Raw genomic sequence first — 18,104 nt, 5'->3', positions numbered from 1 at the left:
CTGCCCTCTTTAACACCCCTCCCATACTCTGTAATGAGCCAGAGGGCTCCTTTTGTGCTGGAACCTGGAAAGCGTGACTAACATTTCAACAGGAAGGCTAAGTTTGCGGAAGGCCAAGCTGTGAGTCACGAGTTACAGAAGGACAAGCTATGTGTAACAGTGGGTTGCTAGCTTGCTCTTAGCTGCCAGATGGCATCTGAACATAAGATACCACTCTGGGAGTGCAATTGTAGCCATACCCTAAGAGCACTTTCGACATCTCCTGCATCTGTGCTTCAAGTGTCCACATCTATTATGCAAAACAAGGTGGTCGAGTTCTACATTGCACTGCTTGAGAGCTCATTTTTCAAAACAATTCTCCCATAAGCATGTCAAGAAGAGAGCTGCAGTAAAATCAGTTATGTTCTGTTTACTACATGCAGCAGTTTCACAGGGAAATGCGTTCATAAATGCAATTCCTTAACTGGAGACTGAAGGGATAAAGCCTGATAATTCTACTTAAGACATGAACTGAGTGAGTTTCTGGCCACTGACAGGTCAAGCAAAGAACTCTTGACATTGTATACCAGGTAAATGAAAGGCATTAAAGAAATGGACATCCCGATAACTTTTAATACAGGTTTCTAGCCCTCAAGACTGCTATGAGGAAAAACTGGCATGGGTTTTGATCATGCAGACGTTTCTAAAGGCAACGGATTATTCAGTATGTTGCACACCTCTGTGCCTCTCTGACTGCTCCATTTTAACCCAAAAGCTTCATCTTTCAAAACTGATGCTGGAAAAACAATTTAAAATCAGACTTTGGTATAATCAGAGTTCCTGCACTGCAGAAGTGTGCATGTTTGGTACTGAAAACAAGCTTGCATAAAGCCGATGATCTCTTCAGACCCAGAACACACAAAAGAGCAGCAGCTCAGCTGCTGCACTTCAAGCTCGCCCTGCTACAGGGAACCGCAGGCTGCACCGAGGGACACAGAGTGGTTAGGGAGGTTGCAGCGCCCCCGCCTCCTTCGTGCAGCAGGGCAGAGCAGGAGGGAGATGGGAATTTACAGGTGAGGCACTACACTGACTTGCATGCAGTCTAAGAATTAGATTTTAATTCAGTGCTTAGGGAGCCACTTGGCGGACAAACTGGAGGGAGGGAGGGAGGGAGGGAGTCTGTCTGTCTGTCTGTCTGTCTTTCTTTATACTGCCCTGTAGCCCTGCAGGGCTTTCTGGGCAGCGAGCATGTAGAGAACAAGTTTAACACATAGAACAGTAAAATATATAACTGAATGTGGCAGAACTCGGATATCTTCAGCTCCCTTTCCACTGCAGCAGGCACACGTGCATGCACACAGTGCTATATGGCTGTACATCCAGGGGACATATTCACATGTCATGCTGAGCAACCCCACGAATAAGCCATGGTGGGCTGATTATTTGCTAAATGACCCGTGGCATGACCAACAAATCATGAGACTTACACTGGGCTGCTTTCCTCCCTTCTTCCCATCATCCCTCCAGAGGGCTCTGGCACATATCCCAGAGTCCTTTATGGTAAAACCCATCTTTGCCTCCCTCTCCACTTTCAGATCACTGCTGCTTTTCATTCGTCACTACAGCTTCTTTGGTGCAAATGGGGTTGTAATTTTTTTCCACAAGTGCACTCTCCTGGCTGTCCAACATATGTACTCTTGCCTGGTCAATTTCTTTATTTCAGTTTGCACACAGTTGCCAGGGTCCAATTGCCAAGTTATCAATTGAAATACACCAGTAAGGGGGGAAAGTGGAAAAAGAAGGTGCAACAATGGTCAGTATCAGTGATCCCCTGATTTATGGGAACTGAAGTAACACTTCTTAGCATCTTCCACCAAGTCAACGTTTTCCTGAGTCCAGCTACTCCAGAAAACAGAGAGAGTAACTCCTCCCACTGTTCACATCTCCTTTTTGGAGCACTTACTGCTGTGGTTACTGTGGTTCCCAGTGTTTAAAAAAACCATGGAAATGTACACCAATTTAATGGCTCAAAAAGCAAGCAAAGAGGAAGTTTGAGCACCTGCAATAAGCCAGCATTGCCCAGACTAGTGCCTTCTAGTTGTGTTTGGCCTAAGAGTTCCACCATTCCCAGCCTGGATGCATGCTGTCTGGGGATGATGGGGCTTGTCAAACTCATCTAGAAGATGCCAAGTTGAGAAAGGCAGCAAAAAGCAGACATGTACAATTCTCGTGTTTACTTCCGCTCTCTTCAATCTGTGTATTTTTTCCTTCCATTTACTTTCTAGTGCAATCATTTTTCCAACACTCAGAATATAGCGAAACAGAACAGAGAAAGTGTGAGCTCTGTCAGTTCCCAACCCCCAATCCCATTTCCCCCTTTGACAGCTAAAAAACCGTAAGCAAAGTGGCCTGGATAAGTAAATGCTAGCTGGGGATAACAGGGCCTCTCAAACACATGAGCAGGGTGCCAAGTTCAGAAAGGCAGCAATAAGGAGTTCCAGTTTGCCCATTTTAACCTATTAATTCTGGTCTCACTCTTTCCTTAGAAGTTCATTGCAGGCACTCGTTCACGATCCCTCTTTGTGCTGCTGGGGAAGATGAGGCGTGGTTGGGGGGCTGTTCCACTAGAAAGGCAACAACTACTTCTGGACAGGTCATGAAATATGTGAAGTTTGCCCCAGAACAGGTAAGGACAAAAAGGCCTCCCTTCGTAGTTTGCCTCTCACCAATCTTTCCATTTCTCATCCAGCTGCCACCATAGCATCTGGCCTCATATGCCAACAGGCACAACTTCCAGGATGCTTGGAAGCCTGATGGGCGTCCCTGAAAAAGCAGAACAATCCCAGGCAGGATTCCAGCTTGCTTGCCCACTTCTGTAGCAGATGAGCCTTCCAAAAGCAGCAGCAACATCCTGCCACTCACAACCAATAATCCAGCCAAAACCTCAGCATTAAATTCTGCACAGAACCAGGACCCTCTAAGGAAGCCAACAGGCACGAGCAAACACCTTCCTCAAGACTCACCGTAACCTGGAACGGACTGTTGGGGATATGCTCTCCTCCAAAGCGCACACAGATGACGTATTTGCCGGGCTGAGGAGCTGTGTAAAAGATGTCAAAGGTGCCATCCTCGTTCTCCACCACATCCACGTCCACCTCAGTGCCATCCGGAGTACACACCGTGCAAGTCACCTTGCCCTTCCCAGCCGCCTTGGCGTCCACAGTGATCACCGTCTCCTCGCCAATCTGGATGGTGGGGCCAATGCCAGCTCCTGGCAGAAGGGAGAGCCATGGGAAACGGAGACCTTAGCACCCACCCCCCCAGCAAGCACAGTTGGCCTCCCTAAGCCCCCAGCCTCCAACACTGGCCTCGGCAGCCTTGCCTCAGTGCCTGGCCTCCCCAGCCAACCAACCAAGGTTGGTTGAGACAAATCAGTGGAATAAAGCAGGAATAATGCCTAGAGGACTACAATTCCCATCATGCCTCACCACTAACTATGCTGACTCAGACTGATAGAAATTCTCCCAAATATCTGGGTGGTCACAAAGTTGCCCACCCCTGGACTGAAGACTTGTGAGTCAACAGAGGATGGCACTGTGAATAAAGCCACTGCAGGTCAAACCAAGTCTTCTTTTCTAGTCAGAAGAACAAAAGCAATGCAGTGATCTTTCTATTCACCCCTTCAGCCATGAGTAATAAACACTTGCTGAAAAAGTTGAAAGCCAGGGCACACTTGCTGACTGTCCCCATTCAAAGTCCTATCAGGGAAAGAATCCTGAATACACAAACTTCCATACTAGGTCTACATTTGCATCAGTTCTGCAAGATGACTGCAGTTATCTAACCTTATCATTTCTACAGCTTTGATCAGCAGCTAGTTTTAGGGCACTGGACCTGTCCAACAACTCACTTTCATATTATCCAAGATATCAGCCAAGGGCTGCCCCTGAATGACCTGCTACCTACCAGATGTTTTGCCCAAGTCTTCCCCTGCTACGCCCCTAAGGCTCACTCCCGTTTTCCCATGTGCTCATGCAAGGAAAAACATGGCTGAGGTACAAATGGAGATTGTCAGAGCCGCCACTGCTGTTTCTCTGATGGGGGTAGGGGGTGGGTTAAAATTCTGCCAGTTTGTGCAAGAGGCTGGGAACTAGATCAGGCCCAACTGTGGGTACCTCCCCACAATCCCCAAGGAACCAGTTGGCAGACATTACATTAAAAAGGACTCAAGCAAGATGGAATTACAGCAACCAAAGTTATGATTGGACCCCAGCAGAAGCAGAATTGGTTTTTCACAGAGCAAGGGATGTTACAGCTTTGGGTTCCTGGAGTTCTGCCAGTATTGTTTGCAGAAGAGCCAATTCCCACTGGAAAGGAATCCTAAACCTCACAAGCAAAATGGGAGTTCTGCTCTATATACGCATGTATGCCCTTCGATTCCAAGCTCAGATTTAACTTCAAATGGCTGGTTCCTTTCTAAGAGGGCTCCTGCAGCAAGTTCTCAGCACTTCCAAGCTGATAAAAGCTTCCACAAAAATGCCTTTCAAAATTGTTTCTTTCTGCCAACATCTCCTCTGAGCAAACTATAAAGTTAAGCCAAGATCTCTTGAGAGCTGCTTGCATACCTTTTTAAGGAGGAGGACCCACGATCAATTGCTATACAAAAAGTACTACAAAGCAGGGTCTTTTTTCTTTTTGGCATGTTTCTGAGCCAAGCGTGCTCAGAACAGAAAGGCCTGGATTTATATCCCCACAATTTCACTCACAAGCTCTCTAAGGCTAGGGTGGCCAAAGGTATATCAGGATTTAAGGGCAGTTTGTAAGGCAGACTCCCAGGACTTTAACAAGTAACAACTCAAAGGAAGGAAAAGTGTTTAGTACCATGGCAGGCCCTGTATTCACTGCCCTCAGTCCTTACCAATCCTCGCCTGTAAAGTAGTTGCCTTTGATCAAGTCTTTGTGCCCCTCTGATGACCAATTATAGAGCTATGTTAGAATCTCTGATCTGTAATGCATCTACAGGTACAGATTTGTATAGGCAGTCTATAGCCTGTGTGTCTCAGTAATTAATAAGATCTACTCCCTTAACCAGCATTTTCCATTTAGCTTCTTTCATCACCTCTATTCTGTGCCTGACTCTGGTTAGTGGATCTTGGGGTTTTAGTAAAAATGACACAGACCAATAATTCTCTGCCCATCTTCTACTCTAGTCAGAATGGATGACTGGTCTATCTGTTCAGCCAAGCTGCATGGATCATACAAGTCCTGCTGAAGTAAAGGGAGACTGGTCCATAACGCTGCGCCATGCGCCATTTGCAACCGCTGGCTCCCTCTCATCTGATTTAAGAGGAGCAGCAGCATAGCCACTGCTTCAGCATTTCCCTGGTCTGCTGTAGCTTCTAGGTCACCATATTAAAAACAGAAATATCTGGTGGTTCCAGGGATCCACTGGCCAAATTGAGGGACTTCTAGACCTTGGGGAAAACCAAGGCAAACAGGGTTCTTCCTGGGTTTAGGTGGCCACCCAAGCCACCGCAATGCTAGCAACATGCCTGGCTGATGAGAAAAGCCTTCTCCCAACAAAGGTTAAACATGCATGGCCTTGATCCACTCCCCAATTAAAAGCTGACATCCCCATTCCTTGTGCAAGCGCAACCCAGCAAGAGATGAGATTCAGGAGCACTGCAGATGGAAGCAAAGGACTGAGGGTAGCAAAGGACTACTACATCAGGGTGGTGGGCAGGAGATCCAGGACAACCATGCTGTTCCCACTCCAGCACTTAGGCCCACCTCCCTGCTTTACAACATCTTCTAGGGTTGGAGGAAGTACAAGAATCCAGCAAAGTGGTTGCAGCTTTTCTGGCTCTGAAGCAAAGGCCTGATTAACATACATACCGCCCTACTGGTGAACTGCCAACTGAAATATACATTCAAGGGAGAGGGAGAAAGACCTATCAGGTCAGTCTGGTAAGCCAAAATAGGAGAGAGGGTTGTGCTAGGTTTAATCCCTGACATCTTGCTTTAAAAGCTGATGGCCACCTCTCCGCATCTCAGCCATTGATCTGTTGGTGGCTTCCCAGATTTTGTGCAGTTTCTTCCTCTGCACTGGCCCCCATTCTAAAAGAGTGGTATGTCTAAAAGGTTGGATTGTGGCATCCAAGAGTTTCTGAAATAAATTCCACCTAGGGTTAAAGTAGTTCAATATCTCTGAGTCCCCCCCCCCACTTTTTAAGTTCCCCTAGATGGGCTAGGTGGGAAAGGCCTATTCTCAAGAGCCTCAAAGAGCTCTTGTCAGTTGCAATAGAGCAGCCTTCCTCACCCTGGTGACTTCCAGATGTGTTGGACTACAATTCCCAGAATCCCACAGCCAGGGGGACTTGCATTCCAGCACATGAGAAGGGCAACGGGCTGCAGAAGACAGCAACAGATTCACTGGGTTAGAAAGACCATTTGCCAGACAGTCTGTGTGTGTTTTTCTTATAAGCTTACATTAACATCAGGGATGTTAGTTTGAACCAGTATATTTCCTGTTTTGCTGAAACAGAATGGCAGGAGGTTTCTAAACAAAGCTACTGAAAATCAACACTTCTGCAGCATTTAACATCAACGATAAATGCTTTTGCAGAGCAATCAAGTGGGGTTGCAGTTTAAGGACATGCTTGGTTATTCTGAAGCAAGTTTTCTCCTAGCATGTATATTGGTACAGCAAGGAATAAAGATGCTTCTTTAACCATGAATCATAACTTTGCACCAAGGCTCCATGAAGTTTTGACAATAAGGACAATTACATTAGTGATGGATTTTGCATTTTAAATTAGGCAGCCCTAATTTTAGCAGAGACCGACACACACTTCAAATACCCTCATCCAGAGAAAGCTGGAATTCAACAGCCAGCTCCAGTGGAAGGGAAGCCTCACTGCAGAGCTCCCACATTTGGCACATTGACAGCGCTGGAGGTGCTCTTGCAAAATGCCTGCTGTGGCAGGGCTGGCTGGCTGGCTGGCTGGCCAGCCTGCTCAAAACTGGGCTGCCATGGTGGGTGTGGTCAGCTACAAAGCGCTGAAGGTAAACAGTAAGGCTAAAAGGAAGGCAATTTGCCCAAGAAGCCACAGTCTGAGCTCCAAATACAGATCTGTTCCTTCAAACCTAAATGAAGACGATGCCAGAGGGCAGCTCTTCACTTTGCAGCATACAAGCCTACAACATTTTTCTTAAGACTTAAGAAATAAGCTCAGGAGGGGCAGGGAGCCCAGATGATGCCAGAAGGTGCACCTGCCAACACCATGTGGGGACTCCAGTCCTGCTCCCTCACTCCACTCTTAAGCAGAGGTGGAGTCTAATGCAGGTGGGGAACCATGCAAGGGAAGGGTGCAGGGGAAGCAGGCAGGCAGGCAGGCAGGCAGGCATGCAGGACAAGGAAGGAGCCAGTAGCAAGCTGCTTACCTAGCCCATGACCTCCAATCGACACTGAGGTGAAAGGGCAAAGAGCAAGGGTAATCAGAGTGAGACAAGAATCACAGAGAACAGTGCACAATTAAAATAAAACAACAACACAAGAAACACACGCAACAGGGCACATTTCCCTCCCCACAGTGGGTGAGCAGTGTGGCCGGATGTGCCCGGCAAAAAGCAGTTGGTGTGGGGGCGTGGTGTTGTTTCAGCGTGGCTCTCCCCACCCTCCCGCACCCCCCAGATCCCTTGCCTAGCAGAGCGCTCACCTGTCACTGTACATTTGCTGGCATCGCCAGTGGGCAGGGCACGGATGCGGTAAGGCGAGTAAGGGATCTCGTCCCCACCATACTTGATGAGGATGGTGTAGCGGCCAGTCATGTCAGGGACATATGACACAGTGTAGGTACCATCCTGGTTGTCCCGGATGGTGGCTTTTTTGGGCTTGCCCTCAGGATCCTGAGCAAGGCACAGACCAGGAAGGAAGGCAAGCATTTAGTTAGTGGTACATTTGAGGCTGTCTCCCAGTGGCTCTATCGAATACTAGCATTTTATAGAAATTAACCTGTTTTTACACAGATTACAACATGAGTTGAACCTTTTTACTTGTTCCAGATGTTACTCATTTTATGTAACAAGGAAAACACAACTTGAATCTGAGGCATAAATAAATCAATGCAAACCAGGTTTATGGCCTGCAATCAATACAGACCAGAAATTGAGACAGAAATCCACTTCCCCACCCTACAGATTCTTGGGCCTCTTAACTATAACCAAAATGCATTATCCAAATCAAGGGCAGCAGGTTTAGAAGGCTTTGGAAACTGAACAAGGCAGCTTGCCAGGTCCAGGTAAGTTTCTGAAGCTAAGGAGACACCCACATCCAAGTAGGAGGCAGCAACTGCATCCACACCAACAGCTGGGTCACAATATGGAGACTACAGAGAACGGTGTTAGGCAGTCAGGATGTCACCACCAGGAATCCCCCGTGGCTTGATCAGACAGCGAAGAGATGGGTGGGGGGGCTCTCACCTCCCTGGCCCCCAGAGGTCAAGAATACTGAGAGCCAAAGGCCAAAACATCTGTAGGTATACTTTCTGCCCACTGCTCAACAGGGTGCACACACAAATCCCTGCTCAGCTTAGTCTTCCAGGACTCCCCCACTGCTCCCAGCACATGCCCCCCTCATTGCAGGATGTGTTCCCCTTACCGTGATCTGGACAGCCAACAAACCCTCTCCAGCATCTTTTGCATCAATTGTAAACTCCACGGGTAGACTGGCTGGCACACCTGTAGTGTTCAGCCCTGGACCACTGGCCTTCACTTTGCTGGCATCATGAGTAGGTAGAACCTTGACCTTGAATGGGCTGGGGATGCACAAGAGAGAGACTTGCACCATGCTACTGTTACGAGGCTAACAAAGTGCCCGGACACTGGTTCCTCATTTCCAGAAAGGACAGATGTTCCTCCCTCTTGCAAAATGTTTGAAGCCATCACAGCCTGCCTGGTACAGAGCACTCCATGAAGGCCCTTGTCATGCAGGCGGGACCAGCAGTTTTGGCAAAAGCAACAGCGAGTAGGAAAGGCAACTTGGCAGGGAGTTCAGCACTCATTTTACTCCAGCACAGCCTCCTACCACATTCAAGAGAGTCCAAAGAGCACAACTCCATCGGGCCCAGCCAGCGTGGCAGTGGTAACGATGATGGAAATTCTAGTACAAAACATGTGGAGGGCACCAAATTGGGGAAGGCTGCTCTTGTGCATCTACTCATCCAATTTACGGTAAGCACAAGTAGCCGATCCTATCTTTAGCCCAATTGCTTGCCTCTTTGATCTTGAAACGGACTGAAGAGAGAGCTTTTCTGGGACATTTTTTGCTCTGATATAAGTTGGGATCCTTTTGCTCCCAAGTCACAATCCATGATCATGTGGAAAATTTAACCATTCTCTTTCCAGACAAGACTAACAAGTCCTACATGAAGACTAACAAATCCCATAATGCTCTGGCTAAGATGGCTTGTTGCAAGTTGCAGAATTCTTTTTGTCTTTCAAACATGCCTAGGATTGCACCCTTAACACTATTCGTACTATATGGATGGGTCCCATGAAGCATTTTCCTGGATCTTGCTTACTGTGCATGGTTCAAGAATTCTGAAACTAACAGAGTTTTCCTATTCTCCCTCCCCCGCCCCCCAAGTGCTGCAGTGAGGAACAGCATAAAGCTTAGATGACAGCCAGAAGATGCCAACACTGAAATCCACTGCACATGTACACTGGCTGCTATGAGAAGCTCCACACAGTCCCTTCTGGCTTCCAACTTCCCTCCCCACCACACTGTCATAAAGACTAGAAGCTTGCTAATGCATGTCAAGGTTGAGCATTCCCAAGAGGCTTCTGGATCTAGAGACTGCCCCTGGCCTACAACAGCCACCCACACACAACTCGTACCTGCGTGGCACCTCCTCATCTCCATAGCGCACAGCAATGCTGTATGGACCCTCTCGGCTTGGCACATAGCTTGCAGTCTGAGTCCCATCTGCATTATCCACTATGTCTACAGGCTCAACCACCCCTGCAGGAAAGTTGAAACAGGTGAGGGAAGGGCTGAGTGGCAGGAGGGCATCACTGCCTTTGGTCATGTGGGGATCTGCTTACCTTTTGGGCCTTGAACTTTGACCTGGAGGGGTGCCACACCTGCCTTGCTGGTGTCCACGGTGAAGGACTGTGGTACATTGGCTCTGACAACACCTGGAGTCAGACCAGGGCCTGAACACTTGACCTTAGAGGAATCCACCACATCGTGAACTGGAACTTTGAATGGGCTCCCTGTGGGAGAAAAGAGGTTGTGTTGGAGCAAAGTCGTCACATATTGGGAACAGCACATGCTCCCTACCAGTTGGTGTGTATCTGAAGATTTTATTTTTACAATTTCGTTTCTATTTACAGTCTGTTTTTAGGGAAGACAAATTTTGCTAGTGGAATCCTTACCAGCAAATCCTATCTGTAATGCCATTACTTGCCTTTTTGGTCTTTTAAGGGAACTGCAGAGACATAGATTTTAGCAAGTGATGGTTGCCGCCAACTCAAACTTTTCCAAAACATACACGTTTCAAGGGGATTATGAAAATGCCTGGAGGGTCAGCAATCGGCACAAGATATCACAGCAACCTGGACCAGGTGAGCTGTGATGAGCTGGGGATACACCATTTTTAAATTTCAAATCACAGGCTAGCACTTAAATCATCCTGCCTGTTCCACCACTCCCCTGGGTTTGTAATTGTTTGACAGAACTGCTGCTGAAATGCTCCAAGAATGCAAATATAGTTGGCAAATCCATTTCTGTAGCAAGATCCAGGCAGTCGGCATTTTTGGACACCAAGCAAACCCAGTAACAGATCAGTCTCACTGCAATACTGACTTTTTGCCTTATTTCCATGAAGACCCTGAAAATGAAAAGCAGCAGCAGCCGCCATTGCTGCCACAGATTAAGTACATTTTACACTATGGCATTCACTGCCGCATGGCATAATGATGGCCACTGACATGGAATGACTTTTAAAAGGGGTTAGATATACTCATGGAGGCTAAAGCTATCAATAGCTATCAGTCCTGATGGCTCTGTGTCAGCTCCAAGACTGGAGGCAGTTCACCTCAGGAACAGCTGCTGGAGAACGCAAGTGAGAGGTTGCTACTGCATGCATGACCCCACTGGGGGTTTCCAGAGGCAGTAGGTTGGCCACTGTGCGGAATGCTGGAGGAAGCGTGCCATTTGCCTCATCCAGCAAGGCTCTTCTCCTGTTCTTATGGGTAGTCTCTCTTTCGTCGCTAAGCCCAAAGATGCTTACAGCACCACCTGGAAGCCAAGGAAAGGCACCCTCGCCTCAGGGATTGCCTCAGCCAAGCCAGATCAGCTGCCAATTGTATACTACACCTCACAAGCCCACCTGTTCCCACCGCTCCATTTCCCCATACCTCACCCCATGTAATACCTGGCACTTGATGGCCACCGTATGTGACGTTGAGGTTGTAGGTACCCGGTTCATAGGGGATGTATTCTACGGAGCAGCTGCCATCTTTGTTGTCGGTGCATGACATCTTGGCTTCAGAAGGACCTTCCACTGCTAGGCCCAGACCACCAGTACCTGCACCCCTACAAGAGAAGAAACCAGGTGTTAACCAGGCATACCAGACAGCCCAATGAGCCTGCGTAGTGGGGAATGGAAGTCATCAGGCACTTGCCTAGAGCAGGATGTTGCAGAGTTAAATGAAGATGCTCCTCTTTAAGCAACGTAAAAGGACAGGGGTTCATTTTAGTAAGTCCATTTCAGTGGTGACCCCACTTCAGTCTTGCACAATGTGCTTTTTAATGATTTAAGTGCGGGGGGTGGGATCAAATCTCCACTAAGCTTCCAAGTTCGCATAACAAAAAAGCAGTCAAGGGACAGTATCCTATGCTACCCTTGTGCCACTACTAGTGCAACAGGGGGACAGTGGATTTTAAAGGAAATGGCAACACTTGCTTCTACAACAGGGAGATTGGTGGAGTTCGCATAAGGAACCTCTGCTGACCTGTTCTAATCCCAAAACAAGCATTTCTACTCATGCCCTGCATTCCTTCTCAAAGGGCTCACTCCTCCTTGTGCAAGTTCTGTGCTCCACCGGCACAACAAAGGCCTGGAAAGCAGCAGCCCCAGTGGACACTGCCCTGGCTCTTCTAAAGGAGCCATTTGCCTTAGCTGGATTCTAAACTCTTAATCTGAATTTAATTTACTGCTTTTGTATACTGTTCATTGCTATCAAAGCTCTCAGACCTGTTCACGATGAAACAACAATGTAACAGTATAACCATTTAATATACAGAGTCATGCAACAAATGAACACGTAATATACTGGGCAAAGGGGGACTCCCCAGAATAATAAGGGTCCCTAACCCTTGCCTCTGACTCTTCTGGAGTAGAACGGTGTGGGGAAAGAACCAATCCTGTCTTGGGCACAACTGGGTGTGGCACTGTTCAGTGGATTCCCCCCTCCAACTTTCCTTGTTTCTCCTTGCATGTTGTCATCTCAGTGATGGTATGCTGATTTGGAGACTTACCAGCACCCCCATACACACACACACACACTTGTTTTAATGGAACTCCAGCATTTCTTGCAATGCTGCCTGTGGCTTACAAATGCCCTCCTTTCTTTAGGGCACAGACATTTTCACAAGGCCAGCCCAATTAAAATGGTACCTCCATCAATCCTCACCTTTAGTATAAGATTCCCCCCTCCCCTCCCCACCAAACACACACACTCGCCCACCCCACTGCTCTTCTTGTTTACCTGGTCTCCACAGTGAATTTGTTGGGCTTATTGGTTGTCCCACTCTGAATGCCCGGGCCATGTACTCGAACCCTTGTGGGGTCACATCCTTCTGTTACTGGGACACGGAAGGGGTTACTGGGCACAGGGCTGCCATCATAGGTCACGTCAATAGAGTGAACACCTGAGGTTAAACGGGAAAGGGTTAGAGCAAAACACATGTATGGAGGAGCAGGAGTCCTGACTTATTGTCTACCAAGGGATTGGCTTTAGTTCAGTGGAAGAGCAACTGCTTTGCAGCCAGCAGGTCCCAAGTTCAAATCCCAGCATCTCCCAATAGGGCAAGGAAAGAATTGGGCAAGAAATCCTGGAGAGCCAATGGTTTCCTCAGTAAAATGCAGCTTCCTATGCTTCTTTGCACACACAAACTGGAGCTGGAAGCTTCCCCCAGCTAAGAAATTGTGTGCTAAGGCTCAAAGTTTCAGAGGCAATTCCCTGTGGAAGTTTTCTGTCATTTCGGGGGGGGGGGGCAATGATGGCTACTCACTCCACTGGCCCTATTTTAACATCTGGTTCAGGCAGCCCAAGAGGCTCTGGTATTTTAGGCAGGCCCTCTAAGGCAAAGCACACATGTCGGCACATATTTTTTTAAAGCATACATGTGCACACGCATGCACACACTTCACTCTGTTTTGAACAATGCCTCTGCCACCAGGCAGGATGCTGACTGCTGGTTGAGCTAAGCAGCTCTGTGTTTGGTCAGTGCCAGGATAGCAGAATCGCTCAGAAGCCCATGCACAGTGTTTTGTGGCTACAGTAAGACATAAAATTAAGAAATATGCTACATTTCAACAATCTGACACCAACCCACCCATGCCTCTATACTCTCAAAGGGGTGGGGGCAAGGGCCTACAAGGAAATTTTTCAAGGTGACTTAGGAGCATATAACCTTTCCACTCATTTCTGCCCTACAAATGTCAACTGGCTCCCTCCCCGCTCAAAACACACACCCCCCACCAGCTCTCACCATCTTCATAGGGAGTATACTCCACGACGTAGGTTCCATCCCCATTGTCACGCACGTAGCTCTCTGTCAGGTTTCCTGAGGGGTTGGACACTCTGGTTTTGATATGAGGACCTCCAGCCTTAGTCAGGGTCCGGGCATCCACATTGAACTCTGTGGTGGCCTCACGGAACACCCCTGGTGGACACAGAAGAGAGTAAGAAGCTACAACATGTGGAAGAAGTGTCTAGACAGGACTGCTCCCAGCTCAGTCCCAAAAAGCTGCACCACACTTTCATCATCTTTCATGAACACCTTCAATTCCTATAACATCCAGCAAAGAAATATTCTAGATTGTGTTTATAGGCCTGAGCCAAAATCTGGAACGCACATGCATTTTTTGGTTCATTTCCAGTGCAAACCCAGACCGAGGACATCCACAATGAAAGAAAGAGACATCTATTTAAGGCCACATACAGCAACCAGGCCTCATACTTCATTCCAAGGGTCTTTATCATCACGCCCACTAAACTTCTCAGAACCCCACACACATGCAGAGTGATCCACCAACAGACGTGCAAGTTGTCACTGGCATATGCTTTTAAGTTTTGAGTTCTTCACTGCCTTAAGGGCATTTTAAACATGAGCAGGTGATGCCTGATACCCGCAGCAAACTTAAGATCACAAATGTCTCTTCCCTAACCAGAACAGGAGTAGGAACCTTGGAACCCCAATGTTTTCGCTTACAGTTCTCATCATCTCTCACTCAATTATGTTGGCTGAGGGTGATGAAAATTGCAGCCCTCTGGATAGCTTGGCCTCCTAGTTGCCAAGCCACAGATTAGACCAACTAGAATTATTTCTAAAACACAAAACAACGGGGTTGGGGGATTATTGCACAAACGCATGCTTCCATTCTGCAACCTACCCAAGTCATGCAAATACTAGTTATCCTAGGATCTATTTTTCAGAGCACATCCTATCCTGGACATAGCTTTCTTATGCTTTACTGATGACTGCACCCTCTCGAGTCCCACTGGGGTGGTTCCTTGTGCCCACAATTCCTCACCTTTGCCTTCTACTCCAGGCCCGTAGACTTTCACACCAGAGGTGTCCACTGCTGGCTCCACGTTGAGCTTACTGGGGAAGTTCGGTACAGGCTGCCCACCATACTTGATGGTGATGGTATAGACGCCAGGGCAGAGAGGGATGTATGTTATGGTATACGTGCCATCACCATTGTCCCGCACATGGACCTCTGCCTGCGTGCCACTTTCCGAGATGATCTCAATGGTGAGCTCCGCGCTCCCAGCACTGGAGCAGTCCACGCTGAACTCGCCTGCCTGCCCCACCGTGGCGTGTTCCAGCCCTGGTCCGGAGCACTTCACTTTAGAGGGGTCAAAGCCTGGCACCACCTTGGCTTTGAAGGGCGAGCCAGGCACGTGGGTGTCGGCAAAGAGGATGTTGATGTTGTACTCGCCCGGCTCGGTGGGCAGGTAGGAGACTGAACAGGTCCCATCCCCATTGTCCAGGCATTCTATCTTGGCCTCGCAAGGGCCCTCCACTGTCAGGCCAAGGCCTCCATTTCCAGCCCCTTTGGTATCGATGGTAAAGGGGGCAGGGGAGCCAGCCAAGCCACCTTTCAGGCCTGGTCCATAGGCCTTCACCTGGGGAAGAGAGAAGGTAGGCAACTGTTGTGTTACAGCATCCATGAGGACTCTGGCCCATAACCAAAACTCCCTCATAAACCAAGACACTCTTCTCCAAGGGGTAGATCTTTGACCACATACAGATGGAGAGAGAACAGGTGGAAAGTCAGGTATGGCTGAAATATATGTATGTGGGCATTTATTTTATGAGGGTTCTTCAAAGTCTCCTCACTTCTATATTTTATATATTTTTTGCTGATGGCATTAAAAAGTTGGTACAGTGCTGGGAAAAATGCATTGCAAAGGAAGGTGACTATGTAGAAAAATAATGTCATTTATTTTTAAAATTCTTAATAGAGTTTTAAGAAGTATGGAAACTTTTGAAGAACATATCATTTTTCTGCACTGCGCTGCTGTACCATTCAGTGACCAAAGCTCTCTGGTCAGCAAGACTTCAGATGACTGAGGGAGCTGATGCACTGAAGCCCTTTTACAGCCTCAGGGCCAAATTTCATCTCTGAGAAGTTTTCAAGGGCCATATTCTGGTGGCAGTTGGAGCTGAAGACTGAAACACAAGCCTACTTTAGTTTAAAGCTTGTGCCAGTAACTAACTCTTAGGAAACACATTTCAGTCTTTTAAAATGAGAGGAAAAGTGGCACAAATCACAGGAAACTACCAAAGGATCAGACCTGCTGGTGGTGAAAGGGTTGGGGCCTACTAGGAAGAGACTATTTTAGCTGCCAGAGGTGAAGTTCTGCACCCAGGCTGGAAGCCATCTGAGGGACTCTTACCTTGGAAGGATTGGTGGGAGGTACAGCCTCCACAGGGAAAGGGCTACCTGGGACAGGCACGCCATCATAGGTCACATCCACTTCATAGGGTCCCTCTTCCCGGGGGATGAACTTCACCACACTGTTGTCCGAGCTGAGGCCTGGTTCCACCTTACAAGGCACAGGCTTGCTGGTGGGGCCAGTGATCTTGGCTGCCACTTTACCTTGGCCTCCAGCACCTTTGGATTTTACGGTGAATTCCTGGTCTTTGCCCACTTCCACTTCTGCAAGAATTGTTTTGCATGTCAGAAACAGACCAGCATGACTTCTTTTGCCCAAAGCACAACTCCTACTTCCCAGGGCCAAAGAGTTCTGCACCCACATGCAGTGCAGTGCTGGTAAAGCTTAAAAGAGTGGGCTCTGATCATAACAGCTATGATCCCTCACAGCTATGTCCCCAAGGAGAGACCAAAAAGGAGTGGTTGTGTTGATCCAAAGCAACAAGCCTGTTCTAGCAATTTACATCTCTCCTCCAGGAGCCATTTTGTCACAAAGTTAATAGACCTTAGTTGCCTATTCAAGACTAAGCCACCTCAAAATATTTAGCATAATGGAGAGCTGGAAGCAGCTACCTAAGAATAGCCCTCAGCATTAGTGCTTCGTGGCAGTTTCAAGGCCCCGAGTACTAGGCAGCATGTGTGACTTCTGGGCAGTGGTATAATGCAACCAGGGCTCAGCTCACAGGAACACAGTGCCAGCACTCTTGCATTAGTGGAGTGCTGATGTCATCTGCCACCCCCAACTCCGAATTTCCTCTTCCCCCAGAGCTTAACTGCAAAGGGAAATGCATTTTCCCAGTAACAAGATGATTTATCGTATAGCACCCTACTCCAAGGCCTGGTGGCAAGGGTTAAGCATGGAGGAGGGAGCAAAACTGGCATGACTAATGTTTCCTGAAAAACAAAGAGGCCTTGGAGTGCTTCCAATTGTTTCGCCCTGGCTGGTCTCCAGGAAGGGAAAGGCTTTATTCAGCAGCCACTAGGGAGACCTCCGAAGACATGCCTGATCTGAACAAAAATCCCAAGTTTTCCCACCACGGTGTTGTCCCTGAAACTATTGCTCTAGAAGATAGAGAGGGAGACAGAGCATTTCTGTGGGTATGTATGCATAAAACAGGCGCTTCCAAGGGCAGGGAAATTCCTTGAGTTCTTGTCATGACAGTGAACCATAACAGTCTGTCCTGTTATGGAGATGGAATAGCAGGATTTTCAGAAATGTGTATGGACAGTGTCACCAGATATGGTCAGGGCTGTACATAGAGAGACCAATCTGACTGCGAGGGGGAGGGGGAGGGGGAGGACAAGGAGAATAATAGCGGATTGGTGCAGAGTTCCACATCCTGAGTTGTTAAAATGGGCAGCTACCACTTAAAACTGCCATGTGTTTCACATGCTCTTAACGTCTACAGGAAGGCCTACCACAACAGAAGCTTCACAGTGGTAGCTGCGAATGAGCAGCAAAGTTGGGATGGAAAAGACCCAACCCATCAGCACAATTTAGCATAAATTCAAATGAAGCCTCCCCCCCAAAACCTGGAACCCCCAGAGGCACTGACTACAAGTCCCATCATCCCCATCCAGCTGGCTGAAGATGGGACCTGCAGCCAGCACATCTGGGGTGCACATTGGCATGCTGGAGGTGGGGGAGGGTGGGAGGAGAAACAGGCATGCTGAACGTGCCACTGCTTGTCTTTGCCAGAGTTTAAGTGTTTCATGAAGCCTTCTTTAACCAGAGGATATCAGCTTTCATTGGCAGCATGGTTCCATTCTAAGCCCTTCCTGTTTCAAATGTGAGCTCATTTTAAAAATGAAAAAAGGCACGTGTTCAAAACACATGCAGATGGCACTCCACTCACAAGCCCAAGGTGGTGAAATACAGGGTGTCCGAGC

General features: G+C 48.0%; 1 protein-coding gene across 4 annotated transcripts in view; it reads right to left on the bottom strand.

Moving 5' to 3' along the window:
* The window catches only part of FLNA (filamin A), a 95,350-nt gene that overhangs the window by 28,964 nt on the left and 48,282 nt on the right, over positions 1–18,104 (bottom strand). For 2 of the 4 annotated variants that reach the window (XM_044443627.1, XM_044443629.1), the window contains exons 21-31: positions 16,177–16,439; positions 14,805–15,402; positions 13,760–13,933; positions 12,754–12,916; positions 11,418–11,578; positions 10,084–10,254; positions 9,877–10,000; positions 8,639–8,795; positions 7,698–7,887; positions 7,423–7,446; positions 3,003–3,250 (exon numbers count right to left, since the gene is read on the bottom strand). In XM_044443627.1, coding sequence (XP_044299562.1) covers positions 3,003–3,250; positions 7,423–7,446; positions 7,698–7,887; positions 8,639–8,795; positions 9,877–10,000; positions 10,084–10,254; positions 11,418–11,578; positions 12,754–12,916; positions 13,760–13,933; positions 14,805–15,402; positions 16,177–16,439 — 2,273 coding nt within the window. The remainder of the gene's footprint in view (positions 1–3,002; positions 3,251–7,422; positions 7,447–7,697; positions 7,888–8,638; positions 8,796–9,876; positions 10,001–10,083; positions 10,255–11,417; positions 11,579–12,753; positions 12,917–13,759; positions 13,934–14,804; positions 15,403–16,176; positions 16,440–18,104) is intronic. The other 2 variants (XM_044443628.1, XM_044443630.1) reach the window with 1 other exon arrangement.

Source organism: Varanus komodoensis, unplaced genomic scaffold (assembly GCF_004798865.1).
Source record: "Varanus komodoensis strain SLA01 unplaced genomic scaffold, ASM479886v1 scaffold42, whole genome shotgun sequence".
NCBI lineage: Eukaryota > Metazoa > Chordata > Lepidosauria > Squamata > Varanidae > Varanus > Varanus komodoensis.
This window is presented reverse-complemented; position numbering and strand designations above follow the sequence as displayed.